The sequence below is a fragment of the Alternaria infectoria genome (assembly GCF_024043175.1).
Source record: "Alternaria infectoria strain BMP 0036 chromosome Unknown scaffold_6, whole genome shotgun sequence".
NCBI classification, from domain to species: Eukaryota; Fungi; Ascomycota; class Dothideomycetes; order Pleosporales; family Pleosporaceae; genus Alternaria; species Alternaria infectoria.
Window position 1 is genome coordinate 1,147,599 of NW_026250695.1, and position 26,972 is coordinate 1,174,570.

Genomic DNA, 26,972 nt, shown 5'->3' on the forward strand with positions numbered 1-26,972 from the left:
TCTCTGTGTTCGGTCATTGTTTTCGTTTGCTCCAGAAAACTCAACCCCATGATGATAGGTGTTGCAGCTTTGAGTAGGACGTAGAATGCGCAAGTCATCGTTAGTATTGACTCCGTTCCAATGCCAAACGAACAGACCGACTCAATCATGCCAATAGCTTCGACAAGCTTACCATTGGCTAGCGCAAATTCCTTCTTTTTTGGTAAGATATCGTACTCTGAGTATCCTAAAGTCCTTGCTACTTCGTCCGAGATTATATTGACATCAGCACCGGTGTCTGCACACGCCAAGACGGTAGCCAGAACTCCTTGTTTGTGAAGCGTGATTGGTAAACCTAAGCGAGGTTTTCTGGGTCTATGTCTCCTTGTTGTGATCGATGACCCGTCACTGCCACTATCGGACTGGATCCGACCACCCAAGCCAAGTGAGAGTGTGAGCTGTGGATCTGTAGGTGCCATCTGGTGAAGCAGCAGAGTATCCATGAACTCCCATTCATGCTGCGGAGCTTCATTATTGTACGACTTGTACAAGTTTTGCCGTGCTTCTCGGCCATCGCCAGCGCGTTCGACGTGAATGTTGCTCTGTATTGACATTAGCTATGCTTCAACGCGGAACTGAAACTTACCAGAGGTACCTCATTGATGTCTCGAGGCAGCCATAAGGGTGTGAATGGCAATGGAGGTTGACTTTTCATATCAGGTTGGAACGGAGTAAGTCCTGGAGAGGCGCGGACGTAGTCATCATCGTCGTAGTATTCCATTTCGCGTATTCAGTATATTCTACGGAGGTGTCATGAAAGATGGGATCGGGCAGCGATGAGCATGTAGTCAGGCTGGGCTGTGCATGAGATGGCGGGGTCACAAGACAGCTCAAAGCCACCACTGACCGGTCAAGCAGCCGCAGCACCAGCTTAGCCTGCTGGACCTCCACATACGAGTGTATACTTTCATTCCGCACCGGCCACGCAGATATGTCCACTGGCAATATCGATACTGAGGCAAGGACACATCATCTCTCTGGATATCCGTCTCTTGCCCACTTCATCGCAAGTGATCGCGATCGAACGACCCTCATATTCAAGCGATACGATGAGCTCGCTGCCCGAAATCTGCTCTATCTGCAAAGCGAGCTCGCCGAACTCCAGGCAAAACAACGCGCTTTTGATCAAGAGGATTTGACAGCAAATCTAAGCATAAAGCAATGTGCACGCAACTATTCAGACTTTGAGAAGGCAGTGAAGGCAGACGAAGCCAAACAAAAGGATCGATGGAAGTTGATGAAAGATATCCGGGAAACATTGAAAGAGTACCGAGAAGCACTACTGTTCGAAAGCACATTAGCGACACTTCCAAGACCACCCAAAGATGTTCTACGCGCTTTCCAAATGGAATTTTATAACCAGATTGACGGCAAAGGAGAGCCTTTTCCTACTCTCGGAGGACATAGCGCTGGGATATATGATGATATCGATGACTTGGTCGCTTTGCGGGTACAAGACGATCAGGATCGATTAACGACGTTTGCGCAGGAGCATTTGGCGTTCTTGTTCCCGGTAAGCGGCGTCATTGTGAGAAGGGTAGTAGTAGCTAATAGAAGTACCGTAGGATCGCAAGCGCTCCGGCAACGGCATAGCCTACGCTTCGGACCGCGCCATTAGCTCCTTTGTAGCGTATTTCAGCACCTTCTTAGCAGCATTACTGCTTATAGGCGCAATTGTCGTACTCTACAAAGTAACGTCGCCGGACTGGAGATTAGGGCTGATAGCGACTTTCACCACCTTGTTCGCTGCGAGCGTGGGTCTGTTGACGAATGCGCGCAGAGCGGAGTTATTCGCGGCAACGGCTGCGTATGTATACCACTCTCCGTGTGCTGAGAGGATATGGCTAATTGGGTGATGTATAGATATGCGGCCGTCCTCGTAGTCTTCGTAAGTGGGGATCTAGGAAACAGTCAATCGAGCACGGCGCCACCAGGCTGAATAGATCAATAATGATATTAACAATGTTACAACAAGAACGCTGCTTCTATATGCGAGCCATCACCCCAAAAAAGGTCAAGATCTCAAGACATCGACTATGTCAAGCTTCCGCGACAACATCCTTTGTCGCCGGATATCAAGCGCGTGAAGAAACCGACGTAGGTCTAACAGACCCCGCACCACTCTCCCTCCTTCCCCAGTTCCTAGGCTGCCTCTTCAAGAACGCACCCACGGCGCCTAGGTATCCCTCATGCCTCAGGAAATACGCTTGCCGCGTATCCTTTGACCAAAAACGAATAGCATAGGATAGCGTATTCATAGTCTGCGAGTGACCGCCGATAAAAGAACCTCCAAAGTATATCCTAGGCAATCCATGCTTCTCAGCATGTAGATGCGCCAACTGGCCGATGTTGTTTGACACAGCGTAGAGAAGCGATCGCGCCATATCTTCTGGACGGAATGAACCAGGGTCATGGGAAAGTTCTGCGGAGCCTTCGACGTGCTCTGCTTCTTCTCTGCGCTTGAGATCGCCGTTGCATCCATCTTCCGCTTCCCGTTCCGCTGCGCGCTTCATCTTGTAGACCTTGCCGAACGACGACGCGATATGTGTGCTCTTGAGCCCGATCTTGTTGTACGCCTGTCCGTAGATGTCTCCAACGAGTAGATCGACGGTGGAGTTGTCGCCGTTCTCCGCGAGTCGGAGCATGTCGTCGAAGCTGCGTGCGCCGGTGAGCAGCGATAGGAGTCCCCAGAGTGTTCCTCCTCCTAGTGATGTTCCACCTATGCGCTCGTATTGCCGCGGCCCTGAAACTTTGATCATGGACACGCCGGAGCCGATGTTGACGAGGAGGTAGGGGTAGATGTTCGGTGGGTCGGGAGGGTGTGGCATGAAGGTCATTGGGCTGTCTTCGCTGTACGTGAAGACTTCGTTTGGTATCTCGTTGATGAAGAAATCGAGGCCTATAGACGCATGGTTAGCACGCTGGTTGCCTATTCGCAGAAAACGCCATCTCGTACCTATGATCAAGCACTCCATCTCGTCTTCCCGTATGACTTCTACATCCAGCGCCTGCTTTATCTTGTCGTGGTACTTGAACGCACCACCGCCAGTCGCCATGATACACAGGTCCGGGGACCTGGATCCATTGTCGTGCTTCTGATCAGCCTGGAGCTTGCGCATGAACTCTATGCACGCATCTATCCGATCTGTCTCGAACTTGAAGAAGTTTAGACGTCCGCCGATCGCATCGTCGCCCGGTTCGCGCGAGAAGTATACAAGTTTGGCTAGAGAGCCTCCTATCTGCGATGCGCACGATGGATTAGCATGCTGCTGCGACTCTGTAAGGGGCTGGTCGCTGTGAATGGTCGCGTGACACAACCAATCAAGCACACGACCACGCAGGTACACTCACATCGACGGCTACATGGCTGACTACAGAAGTGTGGTTCGGCAGTCTGATGTCGTGCGGGTCGTGTTCGTAGTCCTCGCTCTGCGGCGTCCCCGGCTGCTCCTCGTCTACGATGAAAGCCCCCTGGACGTTGATGCGCACATTGCCCGGGTGTTGTATCGTGTCCTGGATGTCGCTCTGCGCGGTAGTCCGTCTCGGGCGTCCCGGTTCCGGGGTCGACGATGTCTCTATAGGATGCGCACGCGATCCTTTGGTGCCGGTTTCACCCGTCGCGGGGTCCAACGCAGGCGACATGGATGCGGATGTTCTGGGTCTTGGCTGCAGCTTCGCCCTCTTACAGCGATGGCGCACGCTCAGAGGTCGACGTCGTCTAGCGGAGAGATGGGGTTGGGATGGCGATTGTGCGAAGGGGGAATGGGGCACTGGAGTCGCTGCTGATAGCGATAGACGTTCCATTTGTCCGCTTTGTAACGGACCTTATGCCCTGGGCAAGACGTGACCTGAAGTTCTGCGCAGAATAGAGCCCAAGGTATGCAAATCCCCCGCTGCCCCTATATAACGGCAGAGGGTGGAGCGCCGAAGAAGAACATATATATCCTCCATATTCATCGGCGGAATGGAGACTGTATATCTTGCGATGCGTGCTGATTACCGAGATCGGGGCAATGTTAAGCTCGGCAACTGGCGTGAGGCGTGATGGGGAACATCCGAGGACCGACTGGGGAGGTTTGTGGGAATACCGCTGACCAACGTCGGTGCATTTAGTAGACTTGAGTAATCCATTATTGTATATCGATCGCGGTAATTAGGCGACGGGTATGATAAGGGCCCTTTCTAGTAGCTGGAAGTACACGTGCAGCCGCACCAAGTGCACAGGTAGGAAACTTCAATTCGAGTACGTCATTATAGACTTCAACTCTTAGCTGCAAAATGTACATGATTCGAGCTTCACCCCGTTCACGCCTTCCTGCGGCACAGTCCATAGCCTCGTACCTGCATACACCCGCGTACCAGGTAGGTAACAGCCGATGACGTCGTGCGCTCGTACCCTCTCTACCAACTTCACAAGCACGACGATCTTCTACCGTACATTCACACGACGCCAACCCCATATTTTACGCTTGAATAAGCTATACGAATCGTTATCACTACAAAATACCAAAAGCTTCAGCAAGATGTCGTGGATGGACTCCTGGTCGCGTCCCAGCAAGCACGCCGTCACCCCACCACCCCTCTACCTCACCGTCGGCGACACAGTACCCTACTGCCACAGCTGCGGGCGCGTAATCAGCGAGCGCCGCAAGACTCAAAACGCAACGGCCGTGAAGTACTGCTCGGCACGATGCCGAAATAGCAAACCAGGTCCCACCGACCGCAAGATCGAAGCCACCTTCGCCGCCCTTCTCAACGGCGCGTCTCCAGAATCACTAAAAGAAAACGCCGGAGCAGACCCGGTAAAGAACAACGCAGAATCAGAAGATGCAAATGACGATGCTAAATTCGGCAAAGGCGAGAAGAAGCACAAGAAAAAGCCATCCAAGACTGTCAAAGGAGAAACTAGAATTATCATCGAATGCGGTACAGTAGAAGAGATAGTCTTCCAGCGGGAAAAAGACCCCGAAAAGGTCTACGGACGACGCAAGAACCGTAAAGCGCGTTTCGTAGTCGAGAAGCCTGAGGATTGGAAGAGCGTGGATATGGTCGATCAACCTGCGTCCAGTACACCTGCTACAGGCACGACAGACGCATCATCTGCAGCATCACGACAACAACCCCCACAAGACTACACCAGCGACGAGGAAAGCGTATCAGATTCCGACGCCGAAGCCGAAGGCGGCATAGTTCTCGAACCCACCAAAACAGCCTCTTCTACAGACGCAGACGCAGACGCAGACCCTTCCGCCCTCCCCGACACCGTAGAATACGGCTACGGCGGCGGGAAAGTGCGGCCACCCCAAGCGCAAAATGATGTCAACGGCAGCGTGGGCGGAGAAAAAGGCTGGGCCGAACGCATCGAAGAGACCGATGAGATGAAGTTGAAGCGGAGGGAGGGGCAGCGGAAAGCGGATGAGAGGGAGATGGTGCGCAAGGCGGCGAGGAGGGGGTGTGCGTTTGGGTTTGCGATTGAGGGGGAGAGTGAGAAGAAGAAGTGTGAGGCGGTCATGAAGGGTGTGGTCGTTGAGAGTAGTTTTGCGAAGGGGGAGTGGGGGGTTAGGTGGAGGGAGATGGTTTGATAGTCTCAACCATTCATGTATCAACAAAGTGAGAGAGAAGATGTAAAGTCAAGGACACTGCCTGATAACCAAGGCAAATAAATGTCTAAGAACTAACAACTGTACGATTGAGTAGAACGCCGATATGGCGACGGTGGGTATCAAGAATATTCAACCAAAAACGCCTTTGTCCTAGATATCCAATCGGACAGCCCTTCAACGATCATCTAGCAGCCCTTTCCCAAGACCCATCTTCATGCATTACCCACCCAGCGGCCATCAAAGCTTTGCCTTCCTTCATGCCCGGGTGGATGATCATCTCAAATCCTGGTCTTAGTCCAGCGCCAGATCTAAACAACATGTTAGCATAACCATCCCATTCGTTCGATTCCCCTTATTATCAGAGCAGAGGAAAACATACCTGATCATATGCAAAGCCATCGTCCTCGCCTTATCCTTCAAATTAACCTGATTCCTATTGATCAACCTCTTCGGCCCATGATCATCCTGGTCATGCTGCAGAATCTTCGAGTATTTCCCACGATACATGTTCATATACTGTATCAGCGCGTCTTCTTCGTCGTCGGTCCACTTCTGGCGGCCTTTGCGCTCGGCTGCCCGTTCTTGCGTGGTGACTTCGAGAGCGCGGTTTTCTTTTGCGAGACGTCGTTGGTCGGGCCAGGTTGACGAGGGCGGTTCTTCGGACATGGAGGGCGCAGAGGTTTCGGAGATGGATTCTTCTTGTTCGGATTCTGGACGGGGAGGAGGTTGGTGGCTAGTTGGTGCTGCGGAGGAAGAGGGTATGGGTTCGGCGGTGCGCTGTTTCTTTGAGACGGGCGCGTTGCGACGCCGTTCTGGGGCACGGAAGCCGCGGTCTGCAGTTTCGAATTCGTCGGATTCCGAGTCGGAGATGTCGATTACGCGCTTACGTTTGCGTGGGGATGGCAGTGCGGGTTGCTTGCCTTTGGCTGTATTTGACGGGCCAGGTGTTGGCTGGGTGCTGTCGAAGCCGTCGCCGAATTCGATGCGCTGTGCTGTTGGTTGGCGATCGAATATTGATACTGGGCGGTTCTCTTTCTGCGGCTTTGGAACGGCTTTCAGTGCTTTTAGTAGAGCTGCTGAGCTTTGCGGTGGGCCTGATGCTTGAGGTGCTTCGACCTGCTCTTCGACTGGTTCTTCGGGCTCTTCCATTCGGCTTTCTTCCGTCGTTTGTTGTCGGGGTTGCTGCTGTTCAGACTGCTCCTCATCGGGCTGTTGCAGGACGTCGCTTTCATCTACCACCTGCATATCATCCTGTTGGTGATCCGTCCTTGGCTGCTCGTTCTGCACTTTTTCGATCGCTTGAGGAATATCCTCATGCTCCTGCTGAGAAGCCGTGTCGCTTCCGACCATGGTCTGTTGTTCGTCTTGTGACTGGTCGTCCATTCCCGGTTGCTCATTCTCCACCCCCTCAACTGGTTGCTGAACAAGAGTCTCTTCACGATCAGGCTGAGAAGCCGCGAGTCCCAGATGTACACCCGAATCACGTTCTTTCTCTTTCAAAACATCAATAGCACGCAAATCCACCTTCGCATTTGGGTCAAATTTACGGCTACTGCGCCGCCTGTCTCGTCCAAACGAAGTTCGTTTTCTACGCAATGATTCCCGTGGAGCAGATGGCGCTGTTTGAGTGACGTGCTGAGGTTCCTCTAGGGCTTCTTTGAGGTTACGCATGATCGTGTTTGGTCCTCCAAGATTATCAATGGCCGTTTTGAGTTCCTTGTGTCGGAGACGCACCCAGTCTAACAGGCGAATAACGGTTGCCTCCCACGGAAAGCCTGACCTCAGATGTTGCAAGTCAACAGCTTGGCTATCTTGCCCATCCCGGAAGAAAGAGGCTCGGATCGCGTCTACTCGGGTCACAATCTGGTCCTCGAATTGTTCGGGTAGCGCTGATTCGTCGCCGCCCAAAGCTGCTGTGGCCCATCCACGGATCGGCGAACCAATTTCTACCGACTGTGACGAGTCAGAGCGAAAGAAAACCTCCTCCATTGTTTCTTCGGGATCAAAGGTGTCGTTGTCGGCCGACTTCTGAAGGACGAGTATTGCTAGTTGTGTCCGCAGTTCTAGCGCAAGCTCAAAGGTCTCATTGTATAGCGCACTCTCTCCTGCAGCTGACTGTTGCGCGTCCGGATCGAGCGACTGCATTAACTGAGTCGGGAACGAAATATCAAGTTGTCGTAGTACATCCCAGATATTCTTATCATCTCGATCTGAATGCATTATCTGCTTCGCTAACACCAGTAGATTGGTGAGGTAGAGGATAAGGTCTAGGCCACTCTGCGATGCTGTAACATCCTCACTTGTCCCGAAGAGAGCGCGGTGAATTGCTCTGATATGTATGTAGCTGTGTTCTTCGCCTTTGTAATGCTTTAGCTGCGTGTTCAATTCGTCTTCGAAGTCCTGATAATCTTTGCTGTAGACTGAGCCGGGTTTTCGCATCTCGTGTATGTTTCGCCAATGATCCGCCTGTGTCGCATCATCTGGCGCAATGTGCCCCAGGAAATCCTCTGTAGCCTCGCATAGCTTTCGCAGATGCTTGACGATGTATCTGGGCTCCAGGAATTCAGCCTCTATCATGCTGAAGGATGTGATGGCAGTGGTTCCGGACATCTCGGATGCGGCGCCCGGTGAGCGGAAGGTTACGTCAGGCTCGGTGCGCGCTGGTGTACCTGGGACTTCGTCTTCCTCAAGGGCAATCTCGGTATCGATTTCGTCAACCACCGTGAGGTCTGGCGCATGCGTGATTAGCCTGAGCTCTGTCTAGCCAGTAGTGAAAATTGCGCTGATTGGAAGTGCGCAAGCGAGCAACTGGGCTGTGGCTACTAACCTCCCAACAGCTCTTTCGCGGGTTTGCGCTTTGAGTTGCGCGCCTTTGGTGCCTCATGTTCACTTCCATCGGTCGTAGTCACGCTCGCTTGTCGCGCGCTTCGACGTGTAGGCTTCTGGATGTCGATAAAGTCTTCTACTTCGCGACTGGCGCTGCGCAAACTTCTCGCTCGCGATGCGCGTCCGAATTGTTGTGCAGGCGCATTGGCCGGTGGTTGTGGAGTAGGTGTTTTGCGCCGGCTTGCAGACCGCACACTTCTGCGATCGGCCATGATAGTGTCGTAGGAACGCGTGGTCTCGGCTGGTATTACATGCGACGTAGGTTGGGTGAAGGTGTGATGTCAGTAGCGTTGATGCGGATGCGGGCTTGTTTACGCCAACGGTCCGCGATGGTGGCTGACTAAGGCGACTCGACGGGTGCTCACGTGATCAGCGTCGCGAATCGCCGTTCGGGGCCTGAGTGGGCCTCAGCATTCAAGGCGCAGCACGGAGAAGGGGCCAGCTGTGCAGAACGGATGTGAATACGAAGCGTTTGAGTTCGAGACGGAACCACGGCATTTGCACCATGGTTCCGGTCTTCCCCACAGGCTTCCGGACAGAAAGCCCCCTTAACTAGCCCTCGTTGTGGTTTACGTAGGCGTGGATATATTACGTGGGCTGTCTGCACGCACCCCTTGCGCGCATCTCGGTCGTCTTCGACTTGCTTTACACGCCTCAACATCAGAGTGACCCCTACACCGTTCTGTTCAATAAAACTTGGCGAAACATCCACGTTTCCTTCACAACAACCTCTTCTATTCTCGTCACTCTTTGCAGCCCTTGGATTATCTCTGTGCGCTTCCCTTTACCGCTGACGTTTCTTGCCTTCGCCGCACCGCACCCCTGCTCCCCTTCGAGTCGCATTCATCATGAGGTTACGACAGCCACGGCCGCACACTTTGCTTCTCCTCCTACCCGCTTTACGAGTTCTCGCCACATCCATTGCCGCAGACACATCAGACGACAAGCCCGTCGCGCGGGCCGTTGTGCCAGCCTACACCCAAGCCACCTACTCGCCTGATGCCTCACTCGCCCCGACCGCGGTTCCGAAAGGAACGAAGGATGCGCCCGTCGATGGGCTAGACGGCAAGCCCCACGCCGGGCCATACGTGGACGACGATCCAAAATACAAAGGGAAGAAGGCTCCCAACGTTGTAGAAGATCTCGGGGCGGCCAAGAAGCCTGGCGCTTCTACGGAGACTGTCCTTGTAGACGACGTCAAGGATGGCGACAAGAGCGTCATGCAGGATCCGGCACGGAAACCGGCCACCGGTAGCACAGGCACCGAGGGCGGAGTATCGGCAAAGGACAAGGAGCGACTGGCACACGAAGAGAAGACGGGCGAGAAGATGGAACAGGTTCCCGAGTCACCAAAGGAGGCTCCTGCCCATCCTGCTGACCAGAAGCAATTGAGCGGAGACGCTGTAGAGACTGCAAGCACCACTCGTGTGCTTGGTGCTGGCGGGCTTGAGGTGAGTTGTAGCTCTTCCGTGCCGTTGATTCAGTATTAACCAGACTACAGAAACCCACTGACCTCCCCGACTCCCTCCACGACAACCCTCTTCCTGTTCCAGGCTCCGTCTCTACCAAAGATCCCCTAGACACTTCACCACCCAAGACACCCTCCTCGACACTCGACGATGTTGACGCCGGCGCCGTACAACCTTTCCATTCCTTCATTCTCGCTTTCACCATGATTATCGTCTCGGAAATTGGTGACAAAACATTCCTCGTTGCGGCGCTCATGGCTATGCGACACCCTCGACTCCTCGTCTTCTCTGCCGCCTACTCCGCTCTGGTCGTCATGACAATTCTTTCTGCTGTCATGGGCCACGCCGTCCCCGCGCTCCTCTCGGAACGCTTCACACACTTCGCTGCGGCTGCTCTTTTCCTTGTATTCGGTGTCAACCTTATAAGAGAGGGTCTCGCTATGAGCCCAGACGATGGCGTGGGCGAGGAAATGGCTGAAGTCGAGCAGGAACTTGAAGAGAAGGAACAGCTTGCCCGACACCAAAACCGCCGGAAGTCCTCCATCTCTCCCTATGCCCTCGAGTCTGGACGTGGTGTGCGACGCTCTCGATCCAACTCGCGCCTACCTGCCCCCGCCCGCAGCCCTTCCAGTTCGCCCGATCGAATGCCCTCACCGCGCGGAGGCTCTATGAGCGGCACTTTGGGCGCCGTGAACAACCTCTTTTCCCTTCTCCTTAGCCCTGCGTGGGTACAGACATTTGTTATGACTTTCCTCGGAGAGTGGGGTGACCGCAGTCAAATTGCGACTGTTGCTATGGCTGCTGGGTCTGACTACTGGTATGTCACTGCCGGCGCTGTAGTTGGCCACGGGCTGTGTACTGCAGGTGCAGTCATCGGTGGCCGCGCCATTGCTGGAAAGATCAGCATGCGCAATGGTAAGCATGTCCAATTCCTCTTCCTAGACGTAATGCTAACTCGTGACAGTCACGCTTGGTGGAGCAATTGCTTTCCTCGTTTTCGGTATTATCTACACATTCGAAGCGTTCTACTCATCTTGAGCAAGATGCACACTTCCAGCATTGCACGGCGCGTATGGCGGGTCGGATATAGACCTCTGGGGTTGCGGTCAAACTATCTCTATCTTATGTTGACTCACCTATGTAATATTAATTGTACCTAAAATCAACATGGCACGACTAGGAACGGTCGAGGCGTTCTCACACAGAGAACGAGGTACAATAGATCTCTCACAGTTGACATTTGATAGTAGTTTCATGTGCGACTTGACAGTTCGAAACGGCGTTTGAGTCTATCTTGCTTGAAACATGCTCAATCCGTTTCATGCCCAGACTTTCTGACAGCACACAAGCTTTTAGTTACAATACGGGCTCTGGGGCTGCCGAGCGTGGTGCTGCTAGCCTTCGGCGTTCCAAGATTGGGGTGGTGGAGGTTGACGGAAGTGATCCCTGCACTCGCCGCGGAAGAGAGCCGTTGGCCCTTGCAGCTCTCAAGCTTCAATGGCTGCGCCTTGACGAACAATACCGCTGCTATTGTCGCCTTTCACTGTTCACCCGACTACACGCAAATCCTCACGCCACTTGAAAACTCCTCACTGCGCTCTGCAACTGCCGTCTAACATATCCATCAGCGACGACGGGGACGCCATACCGGATCGGAACATATCCTTTGCGCGCCATCTGTACCACCACTATCGCGCATCGAAACACAACCTCTAGTGCTACAACCCTCGGTGATGGTATCGACCGCCAGCAGCGCGATGGCGCCGCAGCGTGAGCCCCCCAGACCGCCACCGCCGGCCGTCATCGAAGCCGAGATGCAGTGGATTTTCACCGAAGAAGAACTGCTACTGGCGCCGTCGATATGCGATGGCATGCCCGCTGAGGAGGAGCGCACACTACGGCGGAAGGGCGTCGGGTTTATATTGCAGGTGGGCATGATGCTCAAGTTACCACAAACCACGCTTAGTACAGCGGCCGTCTTCTTCAATCGCTATCTGATGCGAATGAGTTTGAAGCCACGGCCGGGTTATAAGCCACTCCACCACTATGTAAGTCTTCCTTCCGGATAATGCGATCGAAACGCGTCTAACTCCACCAGCAAATCGCCGCAACCGCGTTATTCCTCGCGACGAAAGTCGAAGAAAACTGTCGCAAGATGAAAGAACTCGTTGTTTCATGCGTCCGGGTCGCGCTCAAGGATCCCAACAAGCTCGTCGACGAGCAGACAAAAGACTTTTGGAAATGGCGCGACACAATCCTGTACAGCGAAGACGTCCTACTCGAAGCCTTGTGCTTCGATCTTAACGTGGAATCACCATACAAGACCATGTACGACATGATGAAGTACTACGGAGTTGAGCATAACAAGAAGCTGCGCAACTCAGCCTGGGCCTTCCTCTCCGACTCGACGTCCACACAGATGTGCCTATTGTTCACGTCGCGAGCGATCGCCGCAGCATCGCTGTACGCCGGCGCGCGTATGGCGGAGGTAGAGCTAGGGGATGACGACGGAAAGCCATGGTGGGAGATACAACATGTCCAGTTGCGCGACATCCGGAGAGCATGCAACCTCATGGCGGATTTGTACGAGAAGTCGCCAGACAAAGATGGAGAACCGTCCATGTACGCAGGGCTTCGGACACCAGAGGACGGCATCGACTTTGGGGACACGCCCGACGGTATGGAAGGCGTACAAGCGACAAGCCAAAGCCAACCTCCTGCCAACGGCACGGGCGATGGCAATGCGACAGAGAGGGGTAGTGAAGAGGGTGAATTGGATGGCTAGAAGACACTTCAAGGACGGAATATCATCAGCCTGGCTAAGCACGCCGGCTTCAAGATCCATTATCGGAAACCACCATCGCCAGGCCCAGAAGCTCAACGCTCTCGTCGTGATTCGATGATCGACGACGAGACTGCTGGCTCCTTGGCGAATGGATTGCCATGGACACGAACCACGCTTTGGGACGAAGGAGAAGGATATGGCTTACAGTATCGTCTGTTTAGGGAATTGAGGTATTAGGCGTTTGGTTGGTACAAGGCGACATGGGAAGATACCACTAACCCGCATAACACATTATTACTACCTAGGTATGCGCATAGTAATTGAATACTATTGATGATTAGACAATAACGCGACGTGTTTTCTCAATTATGGATTAAAGATTGAAGGCTCTTTGTACACGCTGTGACATGTGATTGATCATTTGCACTACCGCCAGCGATGGAGTCCGGGTGGGTGGGGGAGGTGGCGGTGAAGGTCTCGTCTTCAATACATGCAATAAACATCTTATCGTATCTAAGACATAAAGAAAGATTGATCTTCTGGAAGGACAGCTAGCGTCAATCGCTGCGGCTTGCGGGTCTTCGTAGATTCCCCCACGTGGGCGTATAGACCGTATATCGTGCATGAGATCATGACTCGTGCCGAGGCATTGTTATATGCCGCGTTGGTCTAGTAGCGCGACGTCAAGACTACCTGTTTGCCACTAAAGTGACTTCCTTCTCTCCTTTAACCTTGAGTATAGTCTGGGAAACCTCAAGAATCCAATTTTCCAACCTCCAAACCAGTAAAAGTGTGATATCCGATCACGTTCACAGTCATCGAGACCTAAGACCTGAGTCAACGCCTCCGCGGAACATCGCCAACATGGACGCTTCACCTTCAGCCTTGCTCAAGCTTCTCCTGCCCAAAACACCGTTTCTATTGAAAACAGCACTATGGCACTCTCTATCCATGTCGCCGACGAGTTCAAAATGGGATCTGAAGACGGAAATCACAGTCAACATGCTCCGCGACATGATGGGCCCCAACTCAACACCAACGCCCATCTCAAAGCTACAGCGTCTAACCTGCAAAGACCCCGGCGTCAAAGGCAAAATCTGGGTTAGCAAAGTCAAACTAGACGTACCACCAGAAGACGACATCCGACAAATAATGTTCAAAGCCATCGACGACATGAGCACCGGAGGAGAGCAATGGACGAAGCCAGAGCAGCGCCCCCTAGAAGCAGAATGGGACGGCTACCGCGCCTCCGCAAAAGACGACGAACCCGAACCCGCCGACATGAGCGAAAAAGACAAATACGAGAACCTCATGAAAGAAACGACGAGCAAAGTCACGCTACTTTATTTCCACGGCGGCGCAATGTATCTCCTCGACCCAGCGACATCACGGCCCCTAACGGGTCGCCTAGCGAAAGAAACAGGCGGTCGCGTCTTCTCCGTGCGCTACAGACTCTCACCGCAGGGCCCCTTCCCATCCGCCTTGCTAGACTGCTTCACAGCATACCTCTCCCTCCTGCACCCACCCCCAGGCTCCTTCCACGACCCCGTGCCCGCCAGCGAAATCGTCTTCGGAGGCGACTCAGCCGGCGGAACATGCTGCACCGCACTCCTCCAACTGCTCCTTCAAATCCACCGCAGCACGCCCACTGGCCAAACACCAACCGTCAATTTCCACGGCAAGCAAGTAGACATCCCCTTACCGGCTGGCGTGGCCCTCGCGTCTCCTTGGCTGGATATCACGCGCAGTCTACCTTCTATCGAGGGCGCAGTAACATACGATTACCTCCCCCCACCCAGCTCAGCCGACGCAAGAGAATTCCCCAAAGACGAAGGCGTGTGGCCGGCGGACCCTCCACGCGCAGATTTCTACGCCGAAGCAAGTGCGCTGATGCACCCCCTCGTTTCCCCACTCATCGCAAAAGACTGGAGCAAAAGCCCACCGCTATTCTTCTCCGTCGGCGAAGAAATGCTCAGAGATGAAGATGCCGTCATGGCGCAACGCTGCGTCACTCAAGGTGTAACAGTCGTATGGCGCGACTTCGAAGCTATGCCCCATTGTTTCGCCATGTTGCTCGAGAGTGTTCCGAGTAGTGCTGTGCATTTTAGCGAGTACGCTAAATTCTGTAAAGAGGTTGTTGAAGGGAAGAAGATGGAAAGTAATGGCGTGTTTATCAAGGCGAAGACGGTTGAGAGGAGTGAGATGGATGTTAAGACGGGGTTGACGCAGATCCGGTTTGAGGAGGTGGAGGGGTATATGCAGAAGGGGAAGGAGAGGATTGAGAGGAAGTTTGCGAAGGGGCAGGATCCGGCGAGTGAGAGACCGATGCTTTAGGCTGATGGTTGGGACTGTGACAGATAGGTAGTTTTGGATGTAGATGGATGTGACGGTTTTGCATACAGCGTTTCTTTTGGTAATATATCAGATTCTCTAGCCGGACTCCTACATGGAGTTCAACGAAGAAACTGCGTCGCCCGCTGCCAGCATGTAGCTCTCAACCTTTCAAATCTACAACAGGAAGACTTCCCGTGTGTAGTCCACTGCAACACTCTTGCTCTAAGTCCATGAACCAGGGGTTTCCGATCTTTCCCCCTCTGCTCGATGGCCCTGTCGTAGTTGTTGTTATCCGTCACCACAGTTCAAGTTTGGTTCTTTGGTTCGGGTACCTGAACCGGGGTTCCTCAGCACACACCCTTTTCTCCAACCACACAGAAGACATTAATCACAAAATCTAACCAATAGAGTAAGCATTCGTACAACTTCTTGTTGCAAGTAATATCAAAATGCAGGATGCCAACTCACTCAACCAAGGTTAAGTGGCACGATACTCCATCGGGTTAATGAACATCGAAATTTGGTCTTGAACTGTGAGGAGTTATATAAACCTACGCATCTTTCTCTCTTGTTTCGACACCGAACATTCCAAGCTCGACCAACTTGACCAACTTCCAACTTTTCCAAAGAAACTTCAACAAACCTTCACCAACACACCAACCCACCAACCACACGAACAATCACCAAGATGAAGCTCACGATCTCCACCATCTTCCTCACCCTCCTCACCGTCTCCGCCCACCCACTGGCCTCCCAAGCCGAACAGCACAGCAGCATATCCGGCACTCCGTGTTCGCTTGTAAACTGCAAATCCGCCTGCCAATCTAGTCCAGATATGTGTGATGCGCTCTGCCAGGGGGACAAAGATGTACGTTGCCTTTGATAAACTGAGATTTTCTTTACCAGGAGAAAAGAAGCAGGAGAAGAAGAACGATGCTGATAGGTTATGAAAGCTTCCCCTCTGCGCCATCGGCACCTCCCCCCCAAATTCCAGTCACATCTCAAACAAACGCAAGGACGTGGCTCGAGTACAACCGCCACCCAAACTTCGTATCCCAACACCCTACTGCTCCATCTACACATGCAGCAACATCTGCGACCCGTTATGGTACAAATGGGCACAGGGAGCTCCAATGCCTCAATGGTGTGCGAGTTATTGTAATGATAATATCTATGTAAGTTGTTTTCTTTTCCCCTTCAGTATGGAGATGTGGACTAACGGGTCATGACTATAGATGCCCATGTGTCCCGAGGAAACTGTACCGGTATATAAGGACGTTTGAGAGATGCTTTGTGTGCCAAGAGGAGGACCAAGGGTATTGATGCAGAATGATGGGTAATAGCGGGAGGTACCCAGGGGACAGAGATAGCATGAATACAGAGGAATGGATATATCACCTACAACACAGCCTCTACCACAGCACACAAACTCCCCTCACCGCACCTTCCTCGCAGCCTTCCCATCACAAGCCTCACACCTCCGTACCCTCCTAATGCCATTTCCACTACCAACACCATTACCCCCCATCGGCAACTAACCCCCATCCCTATCCTTCCCGCTCCCCCTCCCACTCCTCCGCCTCGCCAGCCCCCTCTCAACACTACTCTCCAAGCTCGTCCCAATCCCCGAATCCGTAAACACACCCTCCCTCTCCACACCCCTCGGCACCGGCTCTTCCAAGATGAAATCATCATCCTCTTCATCATCAGCCTCCTGTTCCTCTCTCGTAGGAATGTCTTCCAGCCTAAGTTCGCCCCGTTCTTCCTTCGGACTGGGCGAGCTATACGAGAGCGGTTGTTGAGACGGTAGAGTGGGGAAAGTACGACTAGTGTCGCTGTAGGGTGTACCTGGTTCTGTGTTGTCTCCGTGTTCAAGTTTGGGGAGGGGTTCGCCTTCTTCTTTCTTGATTTTCTGGTGTTGCGCGTCCTTGTGCGAGGCGGGATCGGAACTGGGACTGCTGAACAGCAGGGTAAAGATACCCCATGTGAAGAGCAAGACAGCCATTTCCATGCCCCAGAAGGTGAGAATGCCGATTATGGCGCTGGTGAGCCAGTATCGGTACATCAACCAGCGGAATCCTTCTAATCTGGCGCTGATGCGTACGCTGGCGTGGTAGACTTCGAGGGGGAGTTTCGATCGTATTTCTAAGCGGAGTGAGGACGGTATGTTGCGGTATCCCGATTCGAACATGACGGATTCCATCATGCTGATCTCGATATGCTCGGACTCTGTGTGCCAGCCGATAAGATACAGGGGCAGCCGCATGAGCCTGTAGATGATCTCGAGTATACGACTTCGATACGTCAAGAGAACTGGTCTCCGACTTCTGGCTAGTACCGTGGGTGTCTCGCTCGTAGCACCTTCTGTAACGACCTTCTCCGCCGTGGCACCGGGTGTACCGCCTTGACTGTGATCTTCGACACTCCATTCTTCGTCCCATCCAAGTAGGTGCTTGACACCCTGACCAATCGTCGTAGGACCCCGGAACTCCAACCCCACCATCCAGTTCCCCGCCTTCAGATTTGTATCGCTACGCGGAACTTCCATCTCGACGACGACATCGTACTTCTGGCGGTCCACCAAGCCGGGTATGTTGGCGAGGCCATACGGCCATTTAGCGGGCTTGCCAGTCGGTACGCCATTTGATTGCGCGTTTGCGTAGGGAATTATCGGACCATGGTCGAATTGCAGGTATACGGGTACGGAGATGCCGCGTACGGGTATGTAGTTATAGTAGAAGGACGAGTATGCGACGACCGCGAAGGCGAAGAGGATGGTCGAGGTGATGAAGAGGAGGACTGTGCGGAGGTAGGTTCGCAGTAGGGCTGGCGACGTCGCTATACGGAGGGGGAGAAGGATGGCGTCCTACGTACTGGTGAGCATGCGTGTGGGAACAGGTGTGCAGGACTCGCTGCAGGAGAACGCGATGGCGCGCGTCGTGGGGTGGGTGTCTTACAGTTGCGATCTGAAGAAGTGACCTATCCTCGCGAAAGTCATCCTTGAGTTTCTCCATCGCAGTCTTGAGGGGACGGCTGGCTACATGGCTTGGTGTTGGCATGTCGAGCGCGTCGATCTTCACATGTGGGAGGAGCTGGGCCGGGGTGTGACGTAGGGCGCGCACAGACGACGCACCACGCTAAGCATCCCAGCCAGCATCCTGACATCCCGCCATGATTGCGCCATCATATGCAGGAACAGAAGGATGAACCTGTAACGGAGCCGGGAGTCGCTTGAAGATCTAGAGGCACATCAAATACTGTTGCAGATCACATGCTTGTTCACGATGAAGTTGATAAACACATTTAGATTAAGCAAGAAACTACCCTTGCCATGCCGATATTCCTACACGATACATCCGTCCGATTCAAATCCAAATACATAAGAGACCCGAATGCGATGTGACTGTGAGCCATCTATCGACCTCAACGCCATTAGGTCACCAGTCTGCCAAACTGTGAACCCAAACGCCAGAGGAAGCAGAACCCATGCAGATCGTACTCGCAAAATACATGGTATCATCCCAGAAAACCCTTGGCTCATTTGAAGGAAGTAACAAGACGAATAGCGAAGATCGATATAAAAACACAGTGTACTTAACCAAAACGCTCCGACCAAACAAAGGAAACTCGTGAAGACGCAAATAAGGCTGCACTAGCCGGACGATGCCGTCGCGTTGCCGCATGGAAAGTTCCGTTCTAAGACCAGGCACCTCGCTCAACTTTTATCCGGGACCGTCTAACAAAGATCCAAGGACTTTTGAGAAATATGCAAGTGCATGTAACGTGCGTAATAACAACATAGCCGCTGAAACAGCTAGAAGATAAAAGGTCGTGGGTATCGTAATGTCGTGGGTACATCCTCGTGGAAGACTACTGATGCTTCCATCCAGATACTCGTCGTTCCATCTTCCGATCTTCCGCACGTCGGGTTGTGGAGTGGTGACACACTCAAGAGAATTTACCCATCTTAGGAGGTCCATGGGGTTTGGTGGGAGAGCCCATGACCGACTTTTGTAACCGCGATGTAGCCTTGGTGACACCGGAGAGGGGTGAGCTGCGGTTCATAGTCGTGCCGTTCTTCAAAGGCGATTTGGCTACTCTGTTTGACCGAGTGCGCTTTCGTAGAGGAGTTATCAGGGCCTCAGCGGACTTGCCAGATCGAACTGGGCGGGAAACGGAGGCGCGCGCCGCAGGATCCGATGGCAGAGAAGCAACATCGCGATAACGGTTCTGGTTGCTGCGGAAAGCGGTAACGACGCCACGGTCGAAGTGCTGAAGCATAAGGTCTGATGTAGCCCGTGCGCGTGCATTGGGCGTGGCAGAGGAAGGTGCCGCTGGGGTGGAGCCAGGATGTGGCATGCTAGAGCTTGCCGGTGTAGCCGGCACATCAGTAAAGTCGAACTCATCGTCGAACTCATCTCCATCGGTATCGTCGGTGTCAATCTCCAAAAAGTCGGCGAGGTTGAGGTCCTCATCGTATTCATCACTCGAAGAACCCTCCTCATCTTCGTCAACGAGGCCCATGTTACCGTTGGAAGAAATGCTTACGAAGGGATAGAATGCCTCCGGGGGACCAATGCTTTCGTTTCCAAAAGCAAAGTCGTTGCCCGAAGCAGACCCAAATATGCCAGTAAGCATGATGTCGGTATTGATATTGTTGTTGAAGACTTCATTGCTATTCTCGCTGTCGGAGGCGTTGAGCTGAGCAATGGAGTTCCGAGGACTGTTGTTCACAGTACCGCTCGTACTACTCTGGTAATCGGTCATAGGAATCCACGGAATCAGTACCGTGCGTGGACGGTAGAATGCAACAGCCTTGGTCGACCTGTTAGTGACAGCAATGGCTTGGTCAGACTCGTCGTGGATGAAGACGCCGCGAGTCGGCGGAATTTGGCGGCCAATCGGACGAGAGCTTCGTTGAAACGGCTTGGGTGTTGCAGCGCGTGAGCCAGGTGCTGAGGCCGGTCGCTGTAGAACAGAGTGCTTAGGAGTGCGCGGTAGTATGTCGGTACCAAAGTCTTCTTCGTCAGTGGTGTCACCAATGTCAGCTGATGAGAAACGTTAGTCATTGAGTAAAAGCAATTATAGGGCACTACCATACACTCATAGCCACTGGATTCGCCAGATGACTCGCCATCGGATTCTTCCGAGTTATCGACTTGAGTGATGCGCGACTCGCCCTGCTCAAAGTCCCAGAACGAGGCGTCGGACTGCGGAGAAGCCATGTCTCCGTTGTCATCATCGTAGTCCATCTCAAGAAGTTGATGCAAACTGGGAGGGATCTTATCTTGATCCATGAAGAGATCAGGGAAGACACTGCTGTCGAGCTCTGAAGATTCCGAACTGGAACTATCTGATACTTGAACGTCATCGTCAAAGCGGACGCGCTTGGCTGAGCCGTCTGAAAACTTCCTCTTGGCCATAGGAACAGGGGATGCAGGGAGAGCGTCTGGCTCGAAGAAGGGGGTGAACCCATAGTCGGGAAGACTTGCCATGAACGTATCGTCTAATGGGACAGTGACATCGAAGATGTTGTCGCTCAAACAACTCTCAAGACTGAGTCGTCGAGCATCACGATACTCATTGAGAAGGGTAGTAGCTTGTTGCTCTTCTTGGAGGATGTAGCTCTCTTCTTGTTGCTCCATCATCTCCATGTCGGACTCGTCATCGTCAGGAACGAGATTGACGCCGCTGTAGTCTTCATCGTCGCTCTCAATAGCGTTTTCATAGCTTACTTGAGGTTCGTCGTCCTCTTTGTAGGTTAACAGCGGTATGCTAGAGGCGGCGCTTAGTTTCCTAGCCTGCTTGCGGCGGGGAAACGACTCTTGGTCTGTGGAATCGTCACCAAACAGCACTGATGTGCTTGAGAGATTGCTAAAGGTGCGCTTCTTGTTACTCATTAGTAGCTGGTTTACCGGGTGCTTGTTGGGCATGAGCACTGTCTCGTTCTCATCGTCTTCGGCGTGAGACTCGTCGTCATCTGCAGGCTCGACGCGGATAGAAGGGCGCTTTCCCTTGCCCTTGCCTCCCCTACGATAGCTGTAGGGCATGGCCGGTACATCCGCATCCGTCTCGTCGTCGAGCTCGATGTCTTTGGCAGTGCTACTGTCCTCTTCGTCGTCTTCTTCCGCGGCACCTTCGGTAGCCGACTGGTCACCGCCGCGTCCTTGAGTACGGGGTGTGCTGCCTACGACTGTGTCTGGCGAGGCAGAGCGCGGGTCACTGCCGTTGGTGTTTGTAGTGGTCTCGTGTACGAGTTTGCGGTCTTGGTTGTTATGTCCACCGAGAGTAGGCGACTGAGCGTGCGTATGGTGAGCCATGGTCGGTTATGTCTTTGAAGTTCGTCTTTGTAGTGATGGAGGCGTGGTGAAGGGTCGAGGGTGATGGTTACAAGTCGGGGTGGTGTCGGAGTGAGTCGCCGGTCGGAATGTGGAATCGTGAGGGGTGATAGCGTTCGTCGGCTGGATCTTTGGTGTACTGAGGGGAAGGGCTGGCGAACTATGCTGAGCCCTTGATGTTTCGTCGATCTTCAAGCGTTGAGCAAGTAGTAATGACAATGATGGTGATTTGCGGCGCAGGCCAGACGATTGCCAATTGGTTGAGACGAGATTGCGCAGGAGATACTGCACGCAGTCGTAGTATTGGTATCGTCGTAGAGGTTGAAATTCCGTGAGCTGTCGGGCTGATGCAGCCCATGGGCGGGCTGCACCAGGAGTTTAGAGCTCAGCGAGTGCCTGCGGCATTGTCTCGACGATGGTAGGGGTATGGATGTGGTTATTGTGTGTTTCTGGTATGTTTCTGTGTGACTTGAACGTCTTTGGGCTGGTGTGGAGAGAGAATGCGGGCGAGTGAGAGAATATGTTGATAAGTTTTAGTTCGGCACTAGCGTAGAATCGCAGTCCGAGCGTCTAGTTCCTTGCGCGCAGCGATGACTCCATATCCAGCACCAATGAACAGCCCCGATGCGACATGCAAGTCAGCCAAAGACATGGTGCTCTATACACCTAGCGCAACGTATCTCGTAATTTCTTCTTCAATTGCCTCTCCAGCGCAGTCCTCCAACGCCTGTCGCGTGCCCCTCACCAGGAAATTTTGGTTTCTCGCCGAACTAACCCCACTGAAACTAACTTGGACGTGCGCAGTGCGTGCAGCGATGAGGCAACACGGGGCTAATACACGGTAACGGCTTCAGCCTATTGGTTGGCTGTAAGACGCAGGCCCCGGGTTTGCACATGCTGCGACGAACAGCACGACGCAGAGAGTAGATTACCGCTGCCCGTCTTCTCCTTACATCGTCATCTTTAATATACGCCCTAGCAAACCCATCAAGACGAAATTTGCGCCTACGCGACCCCGACCTCGCGATGCGATCGTGATCTGCCAAAACTGGAGTACGCTTGACGTCGCCCGGCATTGTGCCCCTCCAGATGCACCCATATCGATACGCACTGGGCTGGTATTGACGTTGGCGCCCGCTGGCAAAGAAGCGGTGAAGAGGTGCAAACGTAGCCGGCGCCTCAAACAGTAAAGGTACAGCAACTTGCGGGCCGCTCCTGCTTGTCACAATGCAGGTGTCTGTCCCTGAGACACTCGTCTGTGTATCGCACATGTGAATTAATCACCTCCAGGGCTTGCTCTGATCTTCCTCTTCCGTGCAATGACTCTGGAGCCTTCTCCGCTGAACCGCTTTGTTTGTTTTGGACACCTTGCGTCAACTTTTGCGTCAACTTTTTTTTGTGAGGCTGAGCTTTACCTTGCTCGGGGTGCATTGGTGGGCCGATCCACTGCGTTCCGGTTGGGTCGAGTTTCTTCGAGCCCGGAGCTAGGATTCAATACCCAGATCTTCGACAAGTCACATGTGCATATGCTCTTCATTGGCTATCGGGCGTCCGCACATGTACCTGAAGAGGAAGCATCTTGTTGGCAGGCATCCACGTATATCCGAACTTTGAAGGTGTCAAAAGTGCGCCGTGTTGTTGCGGCCGACAATGATTACGACCATTACATAAGATGCCAAACTTCATGTACATACTTGGGTACGCCCAAGGTTTACTGTGAGCTTACGCCCGAATACAGAAGACATGTAGAGAAGAGACTTCCACTGCCTCCACACCTCCTCCCGGCTGCCTCCCCCACCCACCCTAGACTTTCTTTCTCGAGCTTACTGCACGATCTTCAACATGTCATATGTGCATATACTTCTATTGGCTGTCGGGCGCTCCTTATTGGCCCGCGGACACCTACATACGGAGTACATACATGCAAAGCAGGTTTTTCATTGGTCTAACCACCCAAGTATACCCCAGACGCTAGCTATTGCAGCCGCACACCATCTAGTCGATTTTCGTAGGTGCAGAAAAGCCCGTTATCAAAAGACAACATTTCCTTTTGTTGGGTTGTTGACTGCAACGTTGTCAGTCAAACCAGCAGAAGCCCAAAGGTCGGTCTGGCCGAGCCGCCGTTGACATGGCTTTGCTTGGTACAGGGTGGAGTACCGGTGGAGCCTAGAAGCGACGAACACACTCAGGGTTTATGGACGGAAAATCTGGATCACGCGCAACATATCTTCACTTTCTTCAATGGGGAAACTCGACAAGGGGTCCCCATACTTTAAGATGTCATCATCTTCGGGCCCATTCTTCTTCGAGGTAGTATTACGCAAATGTTTGTATGTACTAGAGTCCGGTAGGCTATATGCAAGTGGCCGAAATAGCGGACTTCAACCGTTTAGCTGCTCTCTGTCCCTGAAAGGACAAGTGAGCCGGTTACGGTGCGGTTGCGATTGGTCAATGCGGCAGTAAGCAGCTCACGTGTTCTCTCCCAGTGTCGGCTCGGCGCCTTCGATGTTGAAGATATCTCTAGGCGAGGCGGGAGCCTCAAGCTTGGCAAGCGGTGCGAGATTGCCTAGACCACGAATGATATCTTCGTGATCAAAGCCCAGATTGTAGAGCATCTGCGCAGCCCACTTGAGCGTATCGTGCAGTTCTGCACGCGTGGCCTCTGATAACCCATTGCCACGTCCTTCCTCGAGCTCCACCTCGTTTTGGACCTTCCGAATGATGGCCCAGATCGTCTGTCGGTTAGGGTGGATTCGCCCCTGTAGGATGAGCGTGGCGCCACCATCCTGGACAATCTCAATGTCTTCTGGTCGATCTTCGTATTCTTTGCTCTTGGTGACGCGATATTGTGGCATTGTGGGTAATCCACCAGGCGCTCTGTAGGGCTCAAAATTCTTGCGTGACTGGTGACACCATATCTCGACGATCTCTTTGCCCTTGGCACTGCCGTATCCGTCAAGCACACCGCTTAGTATGCGGTTGAAGTCATCTGTGGAAAGATTGACCGCTTGACGGGATGAGAATGAAAGGAACCGCGCGCAGTAATCTTTCCACTCATCCTCTACAGTTGACAGTATGGACAGCGTGCAGTACAGTTCCTCGCGGATGTTGCTGAGTATCATCTGTTCCCATGCAAAGAGCAGTCCAGTGAAGCAGTCCTGAGCACGTGTCTTTGCTTCGTGGGGACCATTTGAGGTTCGGAGAAGTTCTGCAGCAAAGCTTGAGATGATGATAGGTCGCGGCCTAAACGTAGATGCCTCTTCCACATACTTTTGCATGCCTCTGATGGTATCCCAGTTCTGAAGCTTGATCTGAGAACACAGCAAGGCTATCAAGATTTCAGCCGGCATACGCTGCTGCTGGTGCTTCTCGTTCCAAGTTCCAGCGCTTTTGATCACGTCCAAGACGAGTTCGTTCTCTCCAGCCATTGTGCCAAAGCGAACAACGGATGCGGACATGCTGCGATGACTGTGCAACTCGCGACCGATAATGGGACCGTCCAGATCATCGGAAAACAGCAGCCAACGGCCCACATCGTACATCTTCGAATCGGTAACCAGATCCAGCAACCGCGCGAGGAGAGGTATAGGAATCTTGTTCTCGAAAGCTGGGAACTCAACTGGCGGAAGATGGCTTGTGAACGGCTCGTCCTGTCGTAGCTGCGGACTATTTCGAAGGATTTCGAAGAACTCCTGTACAGACTTTTGTTTGTTGTCATCGGTATGTTGTTGAAGCATGGACAATGTCGTCAATGCTCCCTGAATGTCACCGTTATTGATGAAAGCACGCATAGCTCGATGCAACATGCTGAGTGGAATAGTGGTTGGCTCAAAAAAGTAGGGTACTTCGGTACTTGAAGAAGCAGATGCGTTGGCAGCGCCTACCTCAGTGCCGAACCCTGGAGCCAGCTCGAAGATGCGCAAGAGCAGCTCAGGTCGCTTCTCTGGTACGAAGCCGCCGGACTCGATGAGCCGGACCATGATGGAATCCCAAGCTGAGGAACCGAGACTTAGGTTGTTCCTGTCTAAGAAGTCCTTCAAGGTCTTGATAGAAGCGACTAGGCTCTCTGGTGTAGCACCACGAGCTCCGACTCCCAGTCGCATATGGTTGACAAGCCCATCGACAAAAGCCGTAACGACTTCGCTGCTTATAGTTCTTCGGGTTCGGGCGCGGTCTTCTGCACGTGGCAAAGCATTCCCGCTCATCGGAACCAAGTTCCACGGACTCGGTGGTGCCGGTGTTTTCTGTTGCTCTGCTTCCATGATCTCCCTCCAGCTGATAAGCGCCCAGCTGTGGTCCCCTTCCTTGGCTGCCATTTTCTCCAGGATGTAAGCACCATCGAGTGTCCAACCCCCGTGTAAACATGACCACAAACAAAGCTCTAGCCATAGCTCCGGAGCCACCTCTGTGACCTGAACCTTGTAGCGGGACCCAGGTATCTCATGGCCGAGGAAGTAGTGGGCATTTGCGCGATCCTTGGCAGTCTTGACGGAAGCTTCGTGAGCATTCCAGGTGGCGTCAGACAGGGCTGTCAAGATCTTGGTCGAAAGCATGTGAAGGGTCGGAGGTTGTTGGAGTGCATGCTTGTCCAGAGGATTTCGATATGTGTAGACTGAGTCAGGCATGAAACCGAGATGGTGCAGGTATGCAATCATCTCCAAGACACGCGGCATGACAGTCTCCTGCCCGCCACGGTCTTGCTCCGCAGCTGACAATATCATGTGCCCTAGGCTCCTCCACAGCTGTCCAAGGGCTCGCTTAATAGGAACATGCGGATATCGGATCGACTCTGGAGCGGAAGTTACAGCATCTAGGGTACGCTGCAGCTTGCGATTGGGAAAGGTTCGTTGGAGGCGCATAGGACTTTCAGTTAGCTCTTTGATAGACCGGTGCTCTTCTCCTTGCAAGACAGCGTTTGCATACTCCTCGAGGTTTTCAGTGAGGTCGTTCGAGCGTTTCCCGTCCTCGGTGAGCTTCCTGACCATCCAGATGACCGTTGGCCATTTCCCCGCCTCCAAACCAAGGTGGCTCAGAATGTCCACAGAGGCATCCTGGGCCTTGTTGATGAAAAGGGCGAGGTCGAGTGACGTTATCGGCTTCTCTGGTTTCCCATCGGTCTCTTGCCGCAAGTAGTTCGGAAGGAATGGCTCAATGGCAGCAAGCCATGTGTTGACATCATCACGGACCTCTCGAGGTGGGTAGGGTATGCATGAGTGAATGCGCTCCTTGGGCTTGGGCGGATATACTGGGACAATCACATCTTCTCCATCTTGTGTCGAAAGCTGGGTTTGTGACTGAGCGTCTGCGGGGCGGCGTTTCCCAGATGTGAAGGTGCGCTTGGAGCGTCTACCGAGGGCGGGAACGAGGAAGGCGGCGACGGAACAGGGGGCAGCGATTCCACGAGGGTTCGGACGGAAAGCCTGTGAGAGGGCGCTGCGAAAACATGTATGCGCAGCGCTCATTGAGGGGTGGCGGGCGAGGGGTGAGGGTGAATGCTCGTGCCAGCGGCATGTCTTGA

The 26,972-nt window shown here is 53.2% G+C and overlaps 10 protein-coding genes across 10 annotated transcripts; 5 read left to right on the plus strand and 5 right to left on the minus strand.

The window, feature by feature from the left end:
- Nucleotides 1-970: 970 nt before the first annotated feature.
- Nucleotides 971-1,978, plus strand: J4E92_004686 (uncharacterized protein; the record flags this gene model as incomplete). Its single annotated transcript, XM_051496075.1, has 3 exons — nucleotides 971-1,552; nucleotides 1,605-1,735; nucleotides 1,903-1,978. The coding sequence occupies 3 exons, from the start codon at nucleotides 971-973 to the stop codon at nucleotides 1,976-1,978; spliced, it is 789 nt and encodes a 262-aa protein (XP_051353915.1).
- Nucleotides 1,979-2,114: 136 nt separating this feature from the next.
- J4E92_004687 (uncharacterized protein) lies at nucleotides 2,115-3,681 on the minus strand (the record flags this gene model as incomplete). Its single annotated transcript, XM_051496076.1, has 3 exons — nucleotides 2,115-2,938; nucleotides 2,996-3,278; nucleotides 3,391-3,681. 3 exons carry the CDS (start codon nucleotides 3,679-3,681, stop codon nucleotides 2,115-2,117), a joined length of 1,398 nt encoding a protein of 465 aa, XP_051353916.1.
- Nucleotides 3,682-4,562: 881 nt separating this feature from the next.
- Nucleotides 4,563-5,621, plus strand: J4E92_004688 (uncharacterized protein; the record flags this gene model as incomplete). Its single annotated transcript, XM_051496077.1, has 1 exon — nucleotides 4,563-5,621. One exon carries the CDS (start codon nucleotides 4,563-4,565, stop codon nucleotides 5,619-5,621), a length of 1,059 nt encoding a protein of 352 aa, XP_051353917.1.
- Nucleotides 5,622-5,823: 202 nt separating this feature from the next.
- J4E92_004689 (uncharacterized protein) lies at nucleotides 5,824-8,740 on the minus strand (the record flags this gene model as incomplete). The annotated part of the gene is made up of 3 exons (XM_051496078.1): nucleotides 5,824-5,950; nucleotides 6,022-8,398; nucleotides 8,470-8,740. 3 exons carry the CDS (start codon nucleotides 8,738-8,740, stop codon nucleotides 5,824-5,826), a joined length of 2,775 nt encoding a protein of 924 aa, XP_051353918.1.
- Nucleotides 8,741-9,376: 636 nt separating this feature from the next.
- J4E92_004690 (uncharacterized protein) lies at nucleotides 9,377-11,035 on the plus strand (the record flags this gene model as incomplete). The annotated part of the gene is made up of 3 exons (XM_051496079.1): nucleotides 9,377-9,979; nucleotides 10,030-10,912; nucleotides 10,962-11,035. 3 exons carry the CDS (start codon nucleotides 9,377-9,379, stop codon nucleotides 11,033-11,035), a joined length of 1,560 nt encoding a protein of 519 aa, XP_051353919.1.
- Nucleotides 11,036-11,754: 719 nt separating this feature from the next.
- Nucleotides 11,755-12,782, plus strand: J4E92_004691 (uncharacterized protein; the record flags this gene model as incomplete). Its single annotated transcript, XM_051496080.1, has 2 exons — nucleotides 11,755-12,045; nucleotides 12,096-12,782. The coding sequence occupies 2 exons, from the start codon at nucleotides 11,755-11,757 to the stop codon at nucleotides 12,780-12,782; spliced, it is 978 nt and encodes a 325-aa protein (XP_051353920.1).
- Nucleotides 12,783-13,646: 864 nt separating this feature from the next.
- On the plus strand, nucleotides 13,647-15,116 carry J4E92_004692 (uncharacterized protein; the record flags this gene model as incomplete). Its single annotated transcript, XM_051496081.1, has 1 exon — nucleotides 13,647-15,116. One exon carries the CDS (start codon nucleotides 13,647-13,649, stop codon nucleotides 15,114-15,116), a length of 1,470 nt encoding a protein of 489 aa, XP_051353921.1.
- Nucleotides 15,117-16,650: 1,534 nt separating this feature from the next.
- J4E92_004693 (uncharacterized protein) lies at nucleotides 16,651-18,175 on the minus strand (the record flags this gene model as incomplete). The annotated part of the gene is made up of 2 exons (XM_051496082.1): nucleotides 16,651-17,982; nucleotides 18,074-18,175. 2 exons carry the CDS (start codon nucleotides 18,173-18,175, stop codon nucleotides 16,651-16,653), a joined length of 1,434 nt encoding a protein of 477 aa, XP_051353922.1.
- An 889-nt stretch (nucleotides 18,176-19,064) lies between these two features.
- On the minus strand, nucleotides 19,065-21,436 carry J4E92_004694 (uncharacterized protein; the record flags this gene model as incomplete). The annotated part of the gene is made up of 2 exons (XM_051496083.1): nucleotides 19,065-20,164; nucleotides 20,218-21,436. 2 exons carry the CDS (start codon nucleotides 21,434-21,436, stop codon nucleotides 19,065-19,067), a joined length of 2,319 nt encoding a protein of 772 aa, XP_051353923.1.
- A 2,486-nt stretch (nucleotides 21,437-23,922) lies between these two features.
- J4E92_004695 (uncharacterized protein) lies at nucleotides 23,923-26,916 on the minus strand (the record flags this gene model as incomplete). Its single annotated transcript, XM_051496084.1, has 1 exon — nucleotides 23,923-26,916. The coding sequence occupies one exon, from the start codon at nucleotides 26,914-26,916 to the stop codon at nucleotides 23,923-23,925; it is 2,994 nt and encodes a 997-aa protein (XP_051353924.1).
- Between the last annotated feature and the right edge of the window lie 56 nt (nucleotides 26,917-26,972).